A 21,765-nucleotide genomic window follows, 5' to 3' on the forward strand; every position below is an offset into this window, starting at 1 on the left:
TGGGTTAGCCTTATCTCCTTGAGTAGTCAGTCATTCCTCTGTCTGATCTTACATCCTGTGATTAACTTAACAGGCCTTTGGCTTCTTAGCTCCCACCAATCTTTCTCTCTTCTCTCTCAGCAGCCTGGCCTCGAACTCATTATACAGTTCGAGCTAGCCTTGGAATTTTATCATCCTGTCTCATTCTGATGCGGACGTGCACTACTTTTCGGTGCAAGAACAACCCTCTCCTCCTTCAGATATAGGGTCACATTGTTGCCCAGGTTTGCCTGGAATTCTTTATGTAGCCTAGGATAGCCTTGGATCCTGATCCTCTCTAGTGCTGGGACCACAGGTCGTAACCGGTTATTACATGCATGACCCAACATAGCCTGTTTGCCTCCAGCCTTACAAACATTCCATCTCTCCATAATCACAATGTACTGGCCAGCCACAAATAAACAGCTTGTAGGATGTTTAGTATGGATGCAGCTTCTTCACAGAACTACAGTTCGCGGGGGATGCTCTGTGTCTCTCTGCGCCATTGTACACCCTACGATCACCAGCGCCCCAAGTGAACCAGGGGCTGTTTACCCTGAACCCTTTGTGGCCCCTGCATCTCCAGCAGCCGTAGCTCCGCCTTCCCCCTCCTCCTCAGCCAATGAGTCTGTGAGCCGTGGGCGGGGCCACTCGATGACGTGATGGGTGTCCTACGAAGGGCGGGCCCTATTTCCGGCTTGAGAACTCGTCGCGTTTCTGAGGCGACTCCTGAGCCGGCAGTTGGCGACGGCGCAGGGAAGCCGCTCGGAGCGGTGGTCTCGGCCCCAGCGTCACCATGGGGGCCGTGCTAGGCGTCTTCTCCCTGGCCAGCTGGGTGAGTCCCGAGCGAGACCTTGGGCCTCCGGCGCCCGAGGCGCGCGGCAATGGCTGTCAGGTCGCCCACGGCGGGCCCGACCCTCTCCGAGGCCCGCGGAGAGGAGCGGGCAGGCGCGGAGTGCGCCTGGGCTCCAGGCCCGGGGAGGCGAGTCCCAAGGTCGGGGTGCTGCGGCAGGGCTGGCCCTCGGCTGGCCCTCGGTGTGGGTGGAGGGTGGCGGGAGGCCGGGCCGCCATTGTTTACTATTCCGAAGCTCCGCCCCCGCGAGCCTTCCGGACCCTGGGTTCCGGCGGGATGGGAGGGGGAGCGGCGAAGCCGAGGTTCCTAGGAGGGGGTGCGTGAGGGGGTTGAAAGTGGCGTCGTGCAATTTAGGGTCCCCGGAGCCAGTTTTTCCCCCTAGCTCGGCATACGCCAGCGCTCTGCAGATCTGGTTGGGGAACGCGGATTTCAAGTCAGCCCCGCGGCAGCTCGGGTTCAGACGGGACTGGCTGTGCCATTTATTTAATTAGCGCTGCGGCCTAAACATTGTGGGATGAAACAACCTGGCATTTCTGTCCTCCAGAGCTGTTGTGAGAAGAAAGTGCAGAAATCAGTCAAGTCACTTTGTCAATGTTAAAACATTTTAAAAAGTTAATTTTAGGGTCTGGGAAACCGAGAATATACTGAATAAGCTAAGAAATCTACCTCAGAGAAGCACGTTACATTGAACCACTTCCTGATTGTTTACTCATTCCCGAACTGATGTAATGAACCAAGGATTCAGTCTCTGCTTCGTGGCAGAGGTAATGTCGTAAATACCTTGTTCGTTTTTCCCTGGATAGCATCATTCCAGGTTTTGGTTTTATATGAAATGATGCAATCCAGGTATTTATATCTAGAAACTGCTTTATGTTTTATTCTTTTTTTTTCCTGTATGGGGTTAATAACAAGAGTGGAATGAGGGAAGAGAATAATAGGAAATTAAAGGCTGTGGAGAGCCAGGCATGGCAGATCATTTGTTATCTCAGCACTTGCAAGGCCTTGTCTCAAAACAGGAAGTGGCAAATAACAGTTTACGCAGGTGCCCGGAGATTGGGTTTAATCTAACCCGACACTGCCTATCTCCCATCCCCCCCAAAAATAGGGAGGGGAGGATATCAAGGAGCCAAATCATGAAGATACCCACTGTATAGTTTTATTTTTTAGGTAATGTTTTTTCTCATCTTTTTTATTTTATTTTATTTTATTTTATTGTATTTAAGATTGAACCCAGGATCTTGCTTATGCTAAAGGTATCTCTTAAAAAAGAGTTCCCAAGCTACACCCCCAGTCCCCACGCTGGCCTCACACTCACCATCCTGATGTAGCCTCCAGAATAATGGGATTACAGGTCTATGTTACCACTCCAGGCAAAGGATTTTAGCCATTGCTTTTTTTACTTTGTAGCCCATGTTGGCCTCGAACTTGCAGCAATCCTACCTCAGCCTACCTGGTGCATTCTGGAATTACAGGTGTGAGCTCCCACAACTGGCCTGTATGTTTTAACAGAACCCTTCAAATTATTATTACTTGGGGGACAGGATTTCACTTTGTAGCCCAGTGCTGGGGTTACAGATGTGTGCTACATTGCCTGACTTTCCTTTTTTTTTTTTTCCTCTGAAAAGAGCATATATGTAAGTCTAGAGTTCTTGGTGATAAGTAACTCAGGTGGTCGGATCTTGCTACTTGGACAGTTGACTTAGAGAAAGAGAGAGGCAAAGGGATCTTATTGTGAGGTCACAGAGTTGAGTCTTTTGAAAACGTAAGTGGGATTGATAAGTGATGTTTGGTTTTTTTTTTTTTTGTTTTTTTTTTTTTAAAGGTACCTGGAGGGACAGCCGTGGGTGCTGGGAACCGAACTCTTATATTTTTGTTTGTGAGCCTAGCCTTTAACGGCTGAGCCATCCCTCCAGGCCAGTGATGTTTGTTTTACATTGGCCTGAGAAGGTGGTTTTCCCTAGCTTTAAAACTTCCCTTTAAATGGGCATGTCTACATTGTCTACAAGTTGCTCTTCTAAGTCAAATGAGGGAGGCTTTCAGACTCTAGGTTTTTGGCTTGAGCAAGAGTTGCAATGTTCTTTTTTCGAAATGGAAAGAACAGGGCGTATAGTAGACAGGCAGATTGACGGTACTTACTCATTTCCTACTATGCAAAGGTGTAAAGTACAAAGCTAGAAGTGGCCTCCCCTCAAGGTGTTTATGACCTGGAGAAGTAAATATGGGTATTGATTTGCTGGAACTGTATAGCAAAGTACCACAGATAGGTCTTGAGCCATAGCAGTGGGTGGAAACTGCCCATGTTTCAGAGTTGTTGCCTTCTAAGGTTGATGAGAGAATATGTCTGACATTTTGGTTGCTGGTAGTTTTTACTTTCTTTGGTTTGTAGATATGGGCTTGGGGCTAATAATATCCAGGATGTGAATACTCTACCAAAGACAGGAAAGGACAGTAGAGAGCTTATTAAGTACACTGTATAGCTGCTGTTCATTCTAAGGGGTTACTTTCATGGGATGGTGGCTCAAATCTGGCAGTTTCAGTGTAGTGGTGGTTCCCTGGGTGGCTGTATGAAGTTCATTTCTTGATGGTTAGGCAGAATTTTTATTATTTTCCTGAGAAATAAAATTTACAGGGTAGTTTGTTTGAATTAACTATCTGTGCAGGGTAAATGGTTTACAGGGGGTCAAGCTTCAAGCAGAATCCAAGCCTAGTCATTAAAGAGTGGAATAGACTGGGCAAAGTGGCACATGCTTTTAATCCCAGCACTTTGGAGGCAGAGATGGGCAGATCTTTGAGATCGAGGCCAGCCTGGTTTACAAAGCAAGTTTCAGGACATAAGAGAGACCCAGGTGGTGGTGGCTCTCTGTGAATTCAAGGCCAGCCTGGTCTAGAGCTAGTTCTAGGACAGGCTATAAAGAAACCAACCCTGTCTCAAAAACAAACAAACAAACAAACAAAAACAAATAAATAAAAGAATGAGTGGAATTTTTTTTTTTTTCCCAAGATGCAGTTTCTCTAGAAACAAGCTGTTTCCCTGACCTGGAACATAGCTCACATTAAATAGGATTCTGTTAAAACCACCTACCCATTTGCCTCACAGCATTGAAGGATCTCTCTCTTGGTTTTCAAGACAGGGTTTCCCTCTGCATAGCTTTGGAGCCTGTCCTGGAACTTGCTCTGTAGACCAGGCTGGCCTTAAATTCACAGAGATCCACTTGCCTCTGCCTCCTGAGTGATGGGGTTAAGGCCACCACCCGCCCAGCTAGTAAAGGAGCTCTTATGGCTCATGGTGTTGTTGTTACAGGTTCCATGCCTCTGTAGTGGAGCATCATGTCTGCTGTGCAGTTGCTGTCCCATCAGCAAGAATTCCACTGTAACTCGACTCATCTATGCCTCCATTCTCTTCCTTGGCACTGTTGTGTCTTGCATCATGATGACAGAAGGGATACAAACTCAGCTAAAAAAGGTAAGTAGAAGTTAAAGCATTTTTACCATGGTTATTTTTTATTACTTTTTATATTTTACAATACTTTTACTGTTATATTCAATATTCAATCAAGATCATTTAAGATACTTTTTAAAAAAATATTTATTATGTATGTAATATTCTGTCTGTGTGCATGCCTGAAGGCCAGAAAAGGTCACCAGACCCCATTACAGATGGTTGTGAGCCACCATGTGGTTGCTGGGAATTGAACTCAGGACCTTTGGAAGAGCAGGCAATGCTCTTAACCTCTGAGCCATCTCTCCAGCCCCATTTAAGATACTTTTAAAAGATTTATTTTCTGTGTATGAGTGTTCTGCCTACATGAATGTATGTTGTCATTGAAAGACCCTCCAAGAGTGTCTTTCCTCTGGGGAGACCCTTCCCAAGGAACAGCAAGACCACTTTGTACGGATGCAAACAGCAAGAGGTTTATTCAGATACACAGGTACCTGGGGCGACAAAGTCTCTCGGAGGACTTGTGCGCCTCCAGGTCGGGGTAATGGGTTTATATATGTTTTGGGGAGCAAAAAGCGCGGTACAGAAGTGAGAAGCGTAGTTACAGGGTTTTTATTGGTTAGTTTGAATGTGGCCGAGTTCAGGTCCGGACAAGGTCCCTAGTTCCCGAGAATTCAGATATAGGCTGCCGTGGCTCTTATCTAGGGCAGACAGGGTGTCTTTCTCGGTATTCCCTGTTCCTCCCCCAGCCCAGTCACAGGTGTCTCTATCTCGTTTTGGCAGCTTTTAAACTGCCCTTTGTTCAAACCCTGAATATTCAGTACAAGCCTTGTAAAATGGTGCTAAGTTACCGGTGCTAAGTTGTTTAACAAGCTGGGCGGGGGGTCTTTCATCTGGTGCTAAGCTGCTTAGCAAGCTGGATGGGGGTCTTTCAGTCATATCTGTAGAGGTCAGAAGAGGGTGTCACGTCCCCTGGAACTGGTGTTAGGGATGGTTGAGAGCCACCATTTGAGTGCTGGGATCTGAATCCCAGTCCTCCACAAGAGGAATCCCTGAGCCATTTCTAAAGCCCCAGTAATTTAGGGCTTTTTTTTCTCCTTTGAGACAGGATTTCTCAGTAGCTTTGGAGCCTGTCCTGGAACTAGCTCTTATAGACCAGGTTGGCTTTGAACTCACAGAGATTCAGCTGCCTCTGCCTCCCAAGTGCAGAGATTAAAAGTGTGCACCATCACTGCCCAGCTAGTGCTTTTAACATCATTGATATTATTACAATTATTATTATTATTTTTGTTGTTGTTTTCTTGAGACAAGGTTTCTCTGAAGTTTTAGAGCCTGTCCCACAACTAGCTCTCGTATACCAGGCTGGCCTCGAACTCACAGAGATCCGCCTGCCTCTGCTTCCAGAGTGCTGGGATTAAAGGTGTGCACCACCACTGCCCGGCCTACTGGGCTTTTTAAAAAAATTTTTTTTAAACAATTACTACTATACATAGTCTAACAACCCAGAGGAAACAATTTAGAAACGTTTTATCCTTGTTTGCATAAGCTTTAAGCTACAATATTCTTTTACCTTTAGAAAGAGTTTGTAGCTGAAAAATTCTGTAGGAAAATTGAAATAACCTCAGGAAGGTGGGCTAATTGAGGACCCGACCAAGCCCAAGCCCATAGCTTCATCCTGAGTTCTACCACTGAGCTACATCCTGTCTTCAGAGAAGGGCTTACTAAATAATTCAGGCTAATCTTAAACTGTAGTGCAGGTTGACTTGGAACTTGTAGTCATTTTACTTCAGCCTCTCAAACTTTGGGATTACAGGCTTAACAGCTGTAACTAGTCAGCTTTAAAAAAGTGTGTGTGTATGTGTGTCTTAGTGTTCGTATTGCTGTGAAGAGACACTCTGATCACAGCATCTCTTATAAAGGAAAACAGTTTCAGAGGTTCAGTTTATTATGACAAGGAAATGGAGGCATGCCAACAGACATGGTACTGAAGAGGTAGCTGAGAGTCTTATATCTTGCAGGCAACCAGAAGTTGACTGAGACACTGGGCAATATTATGAGCATAGGAAACCTCAAAGTCTATCCCTAAAGTGGCACACTTCCTTCAACAAGGCTATACCTACTCCAATATCTCCTAATAGTGCCAGTCCCTATAAGATTATGGGGCCCAATTACATCAAACTACCACTATACATATAATGTGTACAAATGTTTTGCCTGCATGTATGTATGTGCACTATGTGCATGCCTGGTGGTGTCTTTGGAAGTCTGAAGAAGGCATTGGTTCCCATGGCTCGAGTTATGGATGGACAGTTGTGAGCAACTATGTGGGTGCTGGGAACTGAATCCTGATCCTCTGTAAAAGCAACAACTGCTTTTCATGACTAATCTGTCTCTCCATCCCAGCTTTTGTTTTTAAATGTAATTGTTTATGTTCTTAGGTAATAAGAATGTAGTCAATTGGAAGTCAGAAATTTCAGTTCTCAGTCTTTTTCATTTTATCTATTATGGATATAGTGTTCTGCCTGCATGTATCCCTGCATGCGAGAAGAGGACACCAGATCTCGTTACAGGTGGTTGTGAGCCACCATGTGGTTGCTGCGACTTGAACTCAGAACCTTTGGAAGAGCAACCTTAACCTCTGACTTTCTTTTTTTTTCTTCACAAGTCCTGCTTCTCGATTGAGATAACATTTCTGTAGTGTTGATACTCTCATGATGGCATTGAAATTCCTTGTCTCCTCAGATTCCTGGATTCTGTGAAGAAGGATTTCAAATCAAGATGCCTGATATACTAAAGGCAGAGAAAGATTGTGATGTGCTGGTCGGTTTTAAAGCTGTATATCGGATCAACTTTGCTGTGGCCATCTTTTTCTTTGCCTTCTTTTTGCTCATGTTAAAAGTAAAAACAAGTAAAGATCCCAGAGCTGCAATACACAATGGGTATGTAAGATTGTCTTTTTTTTTTTTTTTTTTTTGGTCTTTCAAGACAGGGTTTTTCTGTAGCATTGGAGCCTGTCCGGGAATTCCTGTAGGCCTTGAACTCCGAGATTGCCTGCCTCTGCCTCCCAAGTGCTGGAATTAAAGGCATGTACCTCCACCACCCACAAGATTGTCTTTTAATATTCATGGTTCCTCACCTTCAGCTGTTGATACACCATTTGAATGGAAGCAATGCAATATTTAATCAGTGGTTAGATATATACATAAAAGGTTATTTATTCTAATTTTTTGATAGCTTTCTTTCAGTTGCTTAGAGTACCTTATAAAATAGGTGAGACACCATGCTTAGACACTTTGTTTTTCATTTATAAACATGTGCCTGAGACACATACTCTTAACAGAAGCACACACATAGTATACAAGGAAGTTAGAACAGCAAAAAAAAAATTAAGGAAAAAAATGGGTTGCTTCTTCCTTCTGACCAGTTCCTCTTTGACATAAATTTCTCAGTTGGAAGCTGATGGGAGCTTTGTAAATGTTATGTTTGTTATAGTTGTAGTAACTGAATTTCAGAGAAGCAAAATATTTTGCCTAAGATCTTTTAGGTGGGAAGATAGGGGTGAAGTTCATATATATTCAGTTCTCAAAGCTTGATACTTTATGTTCTGGCATGCAAGCCATGTTGGCTGGTTGGTTGCTTTGGTTGGATTATTTGAGATGGGGTCTCATCAGCCCATGCTGGCCTTGAAGTCCTGATCCTCTTACCTCCACCTTTCTAGTAGGATTACTGGTTTGTATCCCCATACTTAGCTCAAGACAGTAGTAAAGGTTATAGACTGAAAATCAGATTTGGTTCTGGCCTTTTTGCTAATGAGCACTGTGATTATGGACAAAGTATCTGTGTCCTATTTTATTTTTTTTTGTTAATGTTTTTCTAAATATTTTTATATATGTTGATCAGGTGCTCTGGAATTGGAGTTATAGACAGTTGTGAGCTGCCATGTGTGCTGGGAATTGAACCTCGGTCCTCTGGAAGAGCAGTCAGTGCTCTTAACTGCTGAACCATCTCTCCAGCCCCTTGTGTCCTATTTTGTAAATGGAGGATTGGGGGATAATTTCTTCCATAAATGATTCTTCCATAAATGTACTCTCCATGTAGCTAACACTGTTAGAACTTATAATTCTAGAAAAGCATTACCTTTATGTGCTAAAAGTAAGAAACCTCCAAAATTTACTCATGAATGTAAATGACTTATCTTGCATGCTAATTGTTAGGTTACAGACCCTATAGCTGCGCTGTCTCACAAAACCCCAACATACATTAAATAAATAAATAAATCTTAAAAAAAAAAAAAGAAAGAAAGAAACAAGGAAGGAAAGAAAGAAAATCTTCAAGGGCCTGCTTTGAAGACTTTCACTCAGGGTTCAAAAAGAGAAGCCACAATAAGTGTAGGTCCTAAAGTCTAATGGCTGTAGGAGAAGAATCTTCTCTCACATGTTTTTCTATTCATGTGCTCTTTATTTTTTTCTAATGGTTTATAATTTCTCCTATCTTTTTTTTTAAATATTTATTATGTATACAATATTCTGTCTGCGTGTTTGCCTGCAGGCCAGAAGAGGGCACCAGACCCCATTACAGATGGTTGTGAGCCACCATGTGGTTGCTGGGAATTGAACTCAGGACCTTTGGAAGAGCAGGCAATGCTCTTAACCTCTGAGTCATCTCTCCAGCCCCCAATTTCTCCTATCTTATTCTCAATCTATTTTTCCATCTCCTGCTGTAAGAAATTCCCAAGCATGCATCTGTTTATACTTAGCAACTTGTTAGTAATAAAAAACTACAAGGAAAATTATTAAGGACACAGGCATTGTTGGAGGATATATAGCAAAACTTATCAGCTGGTTTGTAGCAAACTACAGTTACATCTGTGAGGAGGTCCAGACTGTCTTAAAGAAGCCACTGCAGGATGCAAAGGGATAAAACTAGACCATTGAGAGATCTAAGCGAAAGGCAAAGAATATGTGCATGATTTTAAATTTCTAAAGTGTGATTATAATACCTGGACGTGGCTAGTCAGTTAGGCAGTATTGGTTTCTTGAAGTACTAAGTAAGATAGAACAAGGAGAGAGACCTGCAGTTCCGCCCTAATTCATCATAAATCCTCTGAGGGGCTTAAGTCCTACAAGGCCAGACACCTGCGATTTTGTCCTTGACACATCTGGCCAGCTTGCTCTGTCAGTAAGGTTAGTGATAGAGAACAGGCTTCTGAATTTCTCACTGTAATGTGAATAACATAGTGTAGAGAGTAGTCATACTTTTGACCATCCACAGATATGTATGCCCGTAAGATTGAGATGTAATCATGAGATCACATGTACACATTACATGACAATGCATGGTAATGGGGAGATGACGTAGCTGTTACTGCATAAGCGAATTATAGATGAAAGCAACAGTTTTCAGAGTCAGTGGCCCTGCTGGCTTTGCTGGGCAGGGTTCCTCCATCTGAGAATAATTTCTTGGGTGGTTTGACATCTGAATTATCAATTGCTATAAGATGTAATTGTGTCTAGGCCCACAATAGCTCATGAAAAATAGCTCCTGACAGGTATCTTTCTGCTTCAACCTCTGTAGTAATTGGATCAGGGGCATATGTCACAAGGCCTTGTTTAATATATTTTGTGTGAAATATTGAGTGGAATAGCTTTGGGTCAAATGAAGAAACAATCCTAGACATATATGTTTCAAATGCTATTTCGGCTTTTTTTGGTAGCAGAAATGCGTTTTTCTCAGTGTAAGAATAAAAGCATTTCTCTTAAGTGTGATTTTGTTCTTTAATAGGTTTTGGTTCTTCAAAATTGCTGCCATTATTGGTATCATGATTGGATCTTTCTATATCCCTGGGGGCCATTTTACTTCAGGTATGGACTGCTGAGGGGTTGATGTGTGTAACTCGGTGATTAAGAGCTGGCCTTAGAGACATGTTGTCTAGTTGTGTGACCACACATTAAGACAGTGATGAATTAAAACCAGGAGATATTTTGACCACTTCTCAGCTTTTCTGGAACTATATGTTAATTTTATACTAAATAGTTTATCTTCTCATTTCGTGAGGAAAAGTCATCAGAGAACTTATCAACATGAGGGTTTTTTTTTGTTTGTTTGTTTATCTCTGTAGCTTTGGAGCCTGTCCTAGAACTAGCTCTTGTAGACCAGGCTGATCTCGAACTCACAGAGATCCACCTGCCTCTGCCTCCCAAGTGCTGGGATTAAAGACCTACTCCCCCACTGCCTGGCCAACATGAGGTTCTAACACTCCCATACTGACTTTTCCCTGTCCTAATTTGCTTCTGTGACATGGCATCAAGTGACATCTGACAGTTTCCTATTATTTCCCCCCATCTCCCTAAAAGGAAAGGGAACATCTTTTTTGTTGTTGTTTTTGGTTTCAGTGTGTATTCTGGAGCTCAATTTATAGATCAGGCTGTCCTAGAACTCAGAGATCCACATTCCTTTGTCTCTTGAGTGCTGTGCCGGCACCACTGCCCAGTTTAGGAGAAGTCTTAGGAAATTATTTAGAATGTGAGGTCTTAGTGAATTGATGAAATAAGTAACACCATCTTGTCCTAACTCTATTTTGTGTCTGCCTAGACACTCCTCAGCCTTCCACTCCCCAATAGTCACATCTACCTTGGCAGTCCATTTTGGACTGTGACCCTGACCATGGTCCAGATGAACTAACCAAAATAATTTTGTTTGTACAAGCTAAAACAAAACTAGATAGAGGAAGTGTAAATAAAATTGTCATATGGTATCTGGAAAATATTGCTAAACTCTGCAGAAAGACAGATGGTACTACAACGCTACTCAGACACTGTAATTGTGGTTTTTGTCTTTAAAAACGAGCTTGAATACCAAAAGACATTTTGGAAGCATTAGCCTACTCTTGGTCTGGCCGATTTTAAAGAAGTACTCTTAACTGATTGTTGATAACTATCTTTCATGAGTCAATTCACCAGACTCCCTGTGCTACAAACTGAAGCACGTCTTAAAAGGTCTCGGGGGTAAAAGGCACTTGCCACAAAGCCTGATGACCAGCCTGAGTTTGCACCCTGGATCTCACATGATAGAAGGAGGGGGCTGACTCAAAGAAACTATTCTCAGATGTCTATTTGATGCACTCATGCTCAGTATACTCACTCACTCACTCATTCACTCACTCACTCATTCACTCACTCTCACTCACTCTTGGGGACCAGCCTTGACAAAAACGTGTCTCGCGAGGGTAAAGGCTTAGGGATTTGAAATATAGTAGAGAATATGAAGACGAGAATGAAAACAATAAAATGGAGAAACATAGGATAGTATCAGGAGGGAATTCCAGTGAGCACTGAAAATTCGCGCACTTTAATTTCCAACTGCTTAAAATACCCCTGACCCCATAAGGTAGGAGTAAGACAAAAGACTGCATTAACATGATACAAGGAAATAAACTTACCAATTGAAAGTCACCAGCTACATTTATAGCAACATTCTGTTGCTAGAACAAAACAAGTCACCAAGTCAGGCACAAGTCCTAGACCAAAATATTCTGTTGGCAAACCACTCCCTGGGTGGAATCCAAAGTTATCTCCATAAAGGGAACTGGAACTTAGTTGGATCCTGAGACTTTTGTTTGAGGTAGAACAATCTACTTCCCTATTCCTGGAGCACAAGGTCTGGCAATTAGCCACACCTGTTGATAGTAACCTTGAGAGTAGAACTCCATCAACACCTAAGTGGCACCCCCTGTTTTTTTTTTTCCTTTGAGGTAGAAGCACAAATGTGGAAACAGGCTCACATTTTCAGGCCTCCATAACACACACATATGTAAAATGCTTGTAAAGGTAGGAAATCCCCTGACATTCCTTAAAGAATACCTATAAGTTTGAAATGATAATCAAACTGCACTGTTGTAGACAGAATGTCTTTACTGCCTGTCCTTTACCAGAGTTGAAGTCTGCTCATAAAGTTGAGCAGCTATATTCTGAAATGTTACTGTTATGGTGAAGAGTAACTGTTGTCTTTGTTTACAGTCTGGTTTAGTGCTGGCATGTTAGGGGCCACTTTCTTCATCATCATCCAACTGGTGCTCTTGGTAGACATGGCTCACTCTTGGAATGAATCGTGGGTAAATCGAATGGAAGAAGGAAACCCAAGGCTCTGGTATGCTGGTAAGTGCCTAAACTCACTGCAGAACGTCATACTGCTACCTTAAGTAGGGAGTATAATAAAATCTCCAGTTTTTAATATATAAACTCAATTTAGGGCTTTTTTGTTTTGTTTTTTTGAGACGGGGTTTCTCTGTTAATAGCCCTAGCTGTCTTGGAACTAGTTCTGTAGGCCAGGCTGGCCTCGAAGTCAGAGATCTGCCTGCCTGCCTGCCTCTGCTGAGATTAAAGGCTTGTGCCACCACCGCCCAGCTAAGGCTTACTTTTTAAAAACAGTATGTTTATGTGTGGGGAGGTGTTAATCTGCATTTATGTCTGTGCACCACATTTATGAAGTACCTATGGGGGCCAGAAGAGGGAATCAGATTCCCCTGGGACTGAAACCCCTGTCCTCTAGAAGAGCACCCACAAATGCTCTCCAACCCCTATAACTGTCTTTTAAAAAGCTAGTTTGTCATTTAAGCCTATTGTGAATTGTATGCCTTGCTGGAAGGTGAGCATAGTCTGTTCATCATTGGAGTCTGTCAGTAATGGAACTATACTGCTGAGATGCTAAGAAAACATTTCTAGATTTAGATTCAATTATATGACTGACTGACTATGTGAATGGAAAGGAACTATTTTCCCAGACCAGGGAGGTTATATCATTATTTGTGATGGGAGCCAGGTTTAAGTAGCCAGTGGCTACAGAGTGAAATTGTCTCAAAGAGAGCCTGCTGGATATTCATATTGTTTTTTCCTTTTCCAGCTTTGCTGTTTTGTACAAGCTTGTTTTATATCCTTTCCATCATATTTGCTGTGTTGTTCTACATCTTCTACACCAAACCAGATGGCTGCACAGAAAATAAGGTCTTCATCAGCCTTAACCTGATTTTTTGTGTTGCTGTTTCTGTTGTATCCATTCTCCCCAAAATTCAGGTATGATGGTTTTCTGTTTTCTCTTGTGAAAGACTTAGAATTAATGCTAGCTAAGCTTAAATTGCAGGCAATGTTTTATCTGTATTTAGCTACTTAAATATTTCTCCATATTACTGTTAAATATTTGTAATTACAGCTTAGTGATCGTGTATGTGCTATTGAGTGGCTATTTTTTTTACTTTCTTTTTAGTTTTTAATTTTATATTTTTGAGATATCCTCATATTATAGTCCTAACTGGCCTAGAACTCACCAGACAGTCCAGACCTTGAACTTTGGGACCTCTTTGGCATGTGCCACCATGCCCGGTTGAGTTCCTATATCTTGATGATATTCATTTCCTGATCATTAAAAACTAAGTAGCTTGGGGATGGTGAGTTGCCTCAGTGGGTAAGGTGCTTATTCCTGAGCTTGGTACCTGGAGTTCCAGTCCCAGGACGCATAGGGTAGACGATGAGAACTGACTCCTGCATGTTGTCCTGTGACCTTCATACACACATATACTGTGGCACACATGTCTCTACACATACTTAATAAATATATTTAAACAGAACTTAAAGAGAAGAAAGTAGTCCTGCTCCCAAAACTAGGTAACTTGAAGCTTGGTGTGGTAATGTCCATCAGCAATTTCGGCAAGTTAGAGATCATCCTGGTCTACATGGTTAGTTCCAGGCTCACCACGGCTATGTAGTGAGACTCTGGCTCAAAGAACTGAAACCAAAGAAATAAAACCTTAACAGAGTCTTAAATGTGAGTAGAATGTTTTTTATATGTTTGGCTTTTTACATTCTGTAGCCCAGACTGGCCTTGGATACCTGATTATTCATCCTCCACTTCAGTAGTGCTAGAATTGCAGACATAAGCTACTAAGCTCAGTTTTTATTCTAAGAGTAAATGTGGAGGTGACTTAGTGGATAAAACACCAAGCATAGGAAGAGACCTGAGTTCAGATCCCCAAAGCTCATGTAAAAAGCTGGGCATGGTAGTCATATCTGTAATCTCAGTGTTCCTACTGTGAGAGGAATGGAGACTTGAGAACCAGCTAGCCTGGGAGATGTAGTGGGAGATGCAGAAAACCAGGAAGGACTGATAACCAGTGTTCTCTGACCTCAAAACACTTACCAAGGCATGCACCTGTTAGTTACACACACGCACATACACAACATAAACACTTTTTTTACAAATTGATAAAATTAAGGAGACTAGAGAAATGGGTGAGCTACTGGCAGTAAGTATTGCTCTTTCAGTCCACAGCCGCCACACCTCCAAGGACATCCACACATTAGTGGCATGCACTCAGTCAGATACATAAACAACATGATTGAAAATAAATTAGGAAAAAAAATGATGAGAATCAGTCTAAACCTAGGAGGCTGAGGTTGGAAGATTTCTGCAAGTGAAGGCCAATCTGGGCCACTGGAGTTCTTAACTAAAGGAAGGAGAGAAAAGAGAATTTAAGAGAATTATTTTAAATGTGAGAAAACTAAAATGAGTATGGTTGGATATGCCTGTAATCCCAGATGGCCTTGCTTTTTTCTTTTTCCTTTCCTTTGTTTTGTTTTTCTTTTTTTTTTTAAAGATTTATTTATTTATTTATTTATTTATTATGTACACAGTGTTCGGCCTCCATGTATGCCCGCATGCCAGAAGAGGGCACCAGATCTCATTACAGATGGTTGTGAGCCACCATGTGGTTGCTGGGAATTGAACTCAGGACCTCTGGAAGAGCAGTCGGTGCTCTTAACCTCTGAGCCATCTCTCCAGCCCCTGTTTTGTTTTTCAAGACAGGATTTCTCTGTGTAGCTTTGGCTTCTGTCCTGGAACTTGCTCAAACTCAAGAGATCTGCCTGCCTCTGCCTCCCAAGCGCTACGATTAAAGGCGTGTGCCACCATTACCCAGTTACCTTGTTTTTCGTAAAGTGAAAAAAATGCCTGGGTTTGTAGTACATCTCTGTAGTTCCAGCTGCTTAGAAGGCTGAAGTGTAATAATCCCTTAAGGAATTAGAAGCTAGTCTAGAAAACCTTAGTGTTGTGACCCTTTCTCAAAAAAATCATGAGGGAAGTGTCTGAGATGGCTCAGCTTACAAGGGTGCTTGTTAGATGACCCCTGTGCCATCCCTGGAACCCATCATGTAGAACTAACTCCTGACCATATTTGAGGTTCCGCACCCACCATAGAATACATAAATAATTTTTTTAAAAGCGTGAGGGACTGGGGTGTTTGATTTTTTGCTAGAGGCTCACACAGCCTGCACAAAGGTGAGTTTCAGCCCAGAACCAGGCATAAGGATCAGTTGTTTCAAGGTCATCATCGTCTTTGGCTACCTAGTGGGTTTAAGACCAGCTTTGAACTACATGTGATCTTTCTCCAAGAAAAAAAAATATTTTTCATTTACTTTTTTTTTTTTGTTAGCTCACATTTAATTACTAAGTGGACATGGTACATCTCTAGTTCCAGCAATCCTGGAAGCTGAAGCAGGATTGAATTTGGGCAACTGTATGCAGAAAAAAAGAATAAAAACCAAAATGGACATTTCCAAGAAGTGATTGGTCATCTAGCTATTTTGTGGTAGAGTTGAGTGGATTTTTCTTCATATAATGAGGTTAGAAACTGAAAGCCTTTGTGTGATACAAAGAAATTTTCAAGATTGTGAAATGCTTTGCAAACCAGCAGCAGATGTGTTATCTTATTTTGTAGACTAACTGAAACTGAAGGGCTACCTGTCATCTTTTAACTGTCAGAAAGCAGGCTTTCAAGTTCTAATAATTGAGTGCATCCCAGGGGATCATTCATTCCTTACAGATCAAATGGCATTGTTTTTGTTTGATTCCACAGGAACATCAGCCTCGTTCTGGCCTCCTGCAGTCCTCCATTATCACTCTGTATACCCTTTACCTCACGTGGTCGGCCATGACCAATGAACCTGGTAAGGGAATGTCCTAACTCATCAATAGATGTGCTCCTTTGCTGGGTATACAAACTCGAGCTAGAGCAAATGTGAAACAAATAGAAAACTATGTGGAAATGGTCAGTGTTCTCAGTAGATTTCAGCTATTTACCTTTTAAGTAACTGGAATAAAAGTAGGGATGCGCTCCTGTTTGGAAGCTAAAATGGTCTGTTAAACATCACAAAACCAATGAAGTCACAATAGATATTTATAAAACTTAACTACTTTTTCTAAAGGTAGATCATGGGGTAAGACGTAAATACAGTACTGATTGCTAAGTTTCAGGTTCTTCTAAACATACTTTTCCTGTGTTTCACAACACAGCTAAATGGTGTGTAGGCAAGCCCTCTGATTTTCCTTGGAACATGAGTGAGCTGTAACTAATGATAGCAAAACTTTCCCATTTTCAGACCGTTCCTGCAACCCCTCTCTTATGAGCATCATTACACACTTAACTTCACCCACTGTGTCTCCAGCAAATTCAACTACTCTTGCTCCTGCTTATACTCCACCGTCACGGAGTGGACACTCTAAGAGTTTGGATGATTTTGGGGGGCTGTTTATCTTTGTTGTCTGCCTTATATATTCTAGGTAAGTTCTAGATAAGAGGTGCTTAATACAAGATTCTCATGAAAGTGAATAATATGTTTTAAAAGCAGTGTAAAGAATTAAAATAACTTATTTATTTCAAGGCAGGGTTTCTTTCTTTTTTTTTTTTTTTTTTTTTGGTTTTTCAAGACAGGGTCTTCTGTAATCAAGGCAGGGTTTCTCTGTGTAACTATGGAGCCTCTCCTGGAACTAGCTCCGTAGACCAGGCTGGCCTTGAACTCATGATCCTCCTGCCTCCACCTCCACCTTAGGCAAATCCTACCAGCATGCTTCCTTCAATACAAGTTCTTTGCATATTTTTGCAAGTGTATGTATATGTGTATGTATATTGAGGGAGCAACAGTTGCACCATAGTGCACATCTGAAAATTGTTAATGGACAACTTGTGGCATGTGGATCTCTCCTTTCACCATGTGAGTCCTGGGTTATCGGGCTTGGCAGCAGGCATCTTTACTCACTGAGCCATCTTATTGGCCCCAATTTTAAAAGATTATCTAGAGTAGGGATGAGCAAACTACTGCAGTTAGACTGGTTGGTTACTTTAGATTTTTTGTTGTTGAGGGAGGAGCTCATGTCCAGGCCAGCTTCACATTTGCTGTTTAGCTGAAGATGGACTAGAACTAGTTCTCCAGCCTTCACCTCCCACGTGGGTAGGTGTCTGCCGGGGCATAGAGGTCATAGGACAACTTTCAGGAACTGGGTCTCCTTCCCACTCTGCAGTCCAAGGCTGTAATTAGATTGTCAGGGTTTACCTGCACCTGCTGAGCTTTTTGTTTTGTTTTTTTCCAAGACAAGTTTTCTGTTTAGCCCTGGCTTTTCTGGAATTTGCTTTATAGACAAGGGTGGTCTGGAATTCAGGTTGGTCTGCCTGCCTCTGCCTCCCAAGTATTGGGATTAAATGGGTACACCACCATGCCAAGCTATCTTACTCACCCATTTTTTTTTCAAAGTCTTATAGCCTATACTGACCTTGAATTCTGTATTCTTCTTAGTGATAGGATTATAGGTGAGTGCCACCACTCTGAGCTTGTTTTATTTATTTTATTGTCTATAAAATAACTTTGTTTTATGCATGTATGCTTATCTGCTTGTCATATGTATATGCACCACTTAATTCCTGATCGTTCTGTATCAGCCTTCTGAGTGCTGGCATTACAAGTCCACCATGGTACAACGTGAACTATAGAAATAGGTACCTTCTGTATATAACAGCTTGCTGAAATAAGTTGCTGGTTATCTTTTTCGTGTCTAATTGCTATGGCTAGAACTTATGGTGCAATGTTAAATAGTAAATTCAACAGTGGGATCTTTGCTTTGTTGTTGATCTTGAGAGGGAGCAGTTTTTAGTTTTTGTCTTTCATTATTAAGTATGACACTTGCTGGTTTTGTGTTTACTGATGGGCTCCTATCAGTTGAAAAGTCTATATTCTTTCTTTCTTTGAATATTTTCTTTTTCTTTCTTTCTTTTCCTTCTCTAAGACAGGGTTTTTCTGTGTAGCCTTGGCTGTCCTGGAACTTAACTCTGTAGACCAGGCTACAGAGTAAGTATCCACCTGCTTCTGCCTCTTGAGTGCTGGGATTAAATGTGTGGACTGCCATTACCGTCACTTTGAGTATTTTCATCTTGAAAAATACTAAATTTTGTCATATGCTTTATCTGTTGAAATGATCGTGTAGTTTATGTCATTTATATTTTTTCTTTAGCCATTAATTCATTCTAGTGAGCGTCTGCAGTGTTGGAAATCCAGATGCCTATAGTTGATGTTAAGGAGTTCTTTGAATTCCTCTCAAGGCAGGATTGTCAAGTGCTGGGACAGGACACCTAGAGATCACTGGGAAGTAGGAAGAAGCCTCTCACCTGTCATAGGGAGGAATGATACCAGGGAAGAATTTCAAGAGGTCATGGCACTGAGACAGAAGTGAAGGATGAATAAGTGTGTAGTCAGAGACTGCTGACTTGTTTCCCGACTGCTCAGACCTAAATAATCACACAGAAACTATTTTAATTACAACACTGTTTGGCCAAAGCCTCAAACATGTTTCTAGCTAGCTCTTAAATCTTAAATTAACCTATTTCTATTAATCTTATGTTTCGGCATGAGGCTGTGACTTACTGGTAAGGATCCAGCATCTGTCTACTTAGGCAGCTACATGGCATGTCTCTGACTCTGCCTATTCTCTCTCTATATCTCTTCCAACCTGGCTATATTCTGCCCTGCCATAGGCTGAAGCAGCTTCTTTATATTCATTAGCCAATAAAAGCAGCACATATACAGAAGAATGTCCCACATGGTTAATGAATAAAACTGTTTCGGCCAGTGGCTTAGAGTAAAGCCAGTTGGGAAATCTGAACAGAGATATATATATAGAGAGAATAGGCATAGTCAAGGAGACACCATGTAGCTGCCAAAGGAGATAGACACCTGGAAATTACCTGGTAAGCCACAGCATTGTGGCAATACCTTAAGATGTAAGAATTAATTAATAAGAAGCATAAACTAATAGGCCAAACAGTGTTGTAATTAATACAGTTTCTGTGTGATTATTTGAGTCTGGGCAGCCAGGAAATGAACGAGCAGTCTCTTTCTACATAAGTTGGCTAGGAAGAGGTAGGTGGTATATTACAAGCATAGTAGAGGCAGTTATGTTGCAGTAGAAGAGACACTGGGTAGCGTGCTTCTGGAATTGAGCCATGAAGTAGCAACTACTAAGAAGAGCACCATCCTGTAATTAATAGGCAGCAGGTTGTATCTTTGGATAGGGCTTTTAGCAGGCTTTCTATGTCCAAAGTAGGAACAGCCCAGAAATAACTTAGTCATACATGGGTCAAAGACATCTGAGATGGCTCCCTTTTGATGTGATTTTCTTGGGATTACTTTCCAGCATCCGTACTTCAAGCAATAGCCAAGTTAACAAGCTGACCCTCTCTGGGAGTGACAGTGTTATCCTTGGTGACACCACCAATGGAGCCAATGATGAAGAAGATGGACAGCCTCGTCGGGCTGTGGACAATGAGAAGGAGGGGGTGCAGTATAATTACTCCTTCTTTCACTTGATGCTCTGCTGTGCTTCTTTGTACATCATGATGACCATAACCAGCTGGTACAGGTAGGAGGAACAGACAAAGATAGAATACTCAGCCCTTGGGAATGCCTATATATCTAAGTGAATTGTCCTTATTATGGTGTCCTTCTCTGTCTCAGAGAATGAAGCTGTCGGTATTTAGTGTCCTTCTCTGGAGTCCTTTTTGTTTGTTTTAGATGGTCTAGCTTCAAACTTGCTCTTGTTCTGCTACATCCACCTAACTCCTGGGATTAAGAGCATGTGCTAACATGCCCTGCTTGAAATAGAACCCAGTAGGAATTCTTTGTGGTTCAAATTATTGGTCGCTTTAAGAAAATCATGGCATAAAACCATTTGGCCTGATACTGATATATTTTTTTCCTGTGCTTTTAGAAAGGCAATATTAAAGTCTTCTTGTCAAGGTAATAATATCCTAAGCAGGAACCATTTCAGGGAGACTATTTCCATTTTGCTAGTAACTAGAATAATTCAGATGGTAGGTACATAAGAACCTTGCTAAAAGAATAGTTATATCTTTCATGTTAGCAAGAAGGAAAATGCTGTTTGAGAGGCAGAGTCTGTTGGTCATAGTAACTTAAAATAGCTTCTCAAGTCCCTACTAGAACCATCCTAGGTTAATAGTAGTAGCAAAGTCTCCCTGAGGGGTTTCTTGGCATTGGCCAGGGTGAGTGAGTGGTATGGGAAGGATTCAGCTTCACAATATTAAGTTTCCTTCCTCTCCCCCTTCTTGTTTTTCTTAGTCCTGATGCCAAGTTCCAGAAAGTATCCAGCAATTGGCTAGCTGTGTGGGTCAAAATGGGCTCCAGCTGGGTGTGCCTCCTCCTTTACCTCTGGACTCTTGTGGCTCCACTCATCCTCACAGGTCGGGACTTCAGCTGAGCTTTGGAGTGCCAAGGATACTGCTAAAGCTGACAAAGCTTCTTTGCTGAAAACACATAATCCCTTCTTGTTTCATCCACTAAACTGTTAAGTGAACGCTTTACAAATTTGGCTGTATTAATGTTTATATCAAAAGGCAAGAAATGAATAATGCTTGATGCAGAATCTGAACTTTCATATATATATACATATGTTTATTTGTAAGGCTATAGCACAAAGGGAACATTTTGTGTTTTAGCGTGAACTACAGCTGTGCTGTGAAGAGAGTTCTTTATAAAGACCTGTAGATTCCTACTTGGGTCTAAAATGTAAGTTAGAAGATTGATGGATATTTGAGGCTATCTTTAATATATTTCTATTTCAGTTTCCTTAAAAACCAAAAAAGGAATGCATTAATCCACAGTTTCCTCAGTAGAGGTCTTTGGTGAGTGACACAGGCACACTGTTTCTTCCATTGGTTCTTCAGAGGTAGCATCCTGGTTTGTGGAAAGGAATTATGGATGTAGGTCCTTCCCCAGAAACCTGGCTGCTGATAAGGCTGAGAGAAGGCTATTGAGTTCCTTTACTTTTTATACTATACTGCTGCTTGATAGAAGTCTGTGGCTTTGTCAGATATGTCATCCCAGTAAATGCTTTGTAGATTTGATTAAATGAAAGTTCACTTGGGAAAATGCTGCAGTGTTATGTACTGATCTTGTTATAAGTGTGTAAAAGTCAGAGGCATGTTAGTTTATTACATTTGCATTATAAAAGTACTTGATTAAAATAGATATTTAGTTTCTTGTTTGTTTGTTTGTTTTTTTAGAAAGGGTCTTTTCTTTGTATCCCAGACTTGTCTGGAACTCAAATCCTACCTTAGCTTCCAAGT

General features: G+C 41.6%; 1 protein-coding gene across 1 annotated transcript; it reads left to right on the forward strand.

Annotated features, from left to right (window-relative positions):
* The first annotated feature begins 697 nt into the window (after positions 1-697).
* Serinc3 (serine incorporator 3) lies at positions 698-21,676 on the forward strand. The gene is made up of 10 exons (XM_041670125.1): positions 698-853; positions 4,173-4,334; positions 7,053-7,249; positions 10,092-10,171; positions 12,326-12,463; positions 13,209-13,378; positions 16,213-16,303; positions 16,736-16,916; positions 19,818-20,042; positions 20,759-21,676. Exons 1-10 carry the CDS (start codon positions 815-817, stop codon positions 20,895-20,897), a joined length of 1,422 nt encoding a protein of 473 aa, XP_041526059.1. The 5' UTR covers positions 698-814; the 3' UTR covers positions 20,898-21,676.
* The last annotated feature ends 89 nt before the right edge of the window (positions 21,677-21,765 follow it).

Source organism: Microtus oregoni, unplaced genomic scaffold, assembly GCF_018167655.1.
Source record: "Microtus oregoni isolate MIOR12 unplaced genomic scaffold, Mior012 000020F_ref0000438, whole genome shotgun sequence".
Lineage (NCBI taxonomy): Eukaryota > Metazoa > Chordata > Mammalia > Rodentia > Cricetidae > Microtus > Microtus oregoni.

Coding starts and splice junctions, on each gene's coding strand:
- Serinc3 (XM_041670125.1), top strand. CDS start 815: ATGGGGGCCGTGCTAGGCGTCTTCTCCCTGGCCAGCTGG. Junction 4,335..7,052: donor TACAAACTCAGCTAAAAAAG/GTAAGTAGAAGT, acceptor TTGTCTCCTCAG/ATTCCTGGATTCTGTGAAGA. Junction 10,172..12,325: donor TGGGGGCCATTTTACTTCAG/GTATGGACTGCT, acceptor CTTTGTTTACAG/TCTGGTTTAGTGCTGGCATG.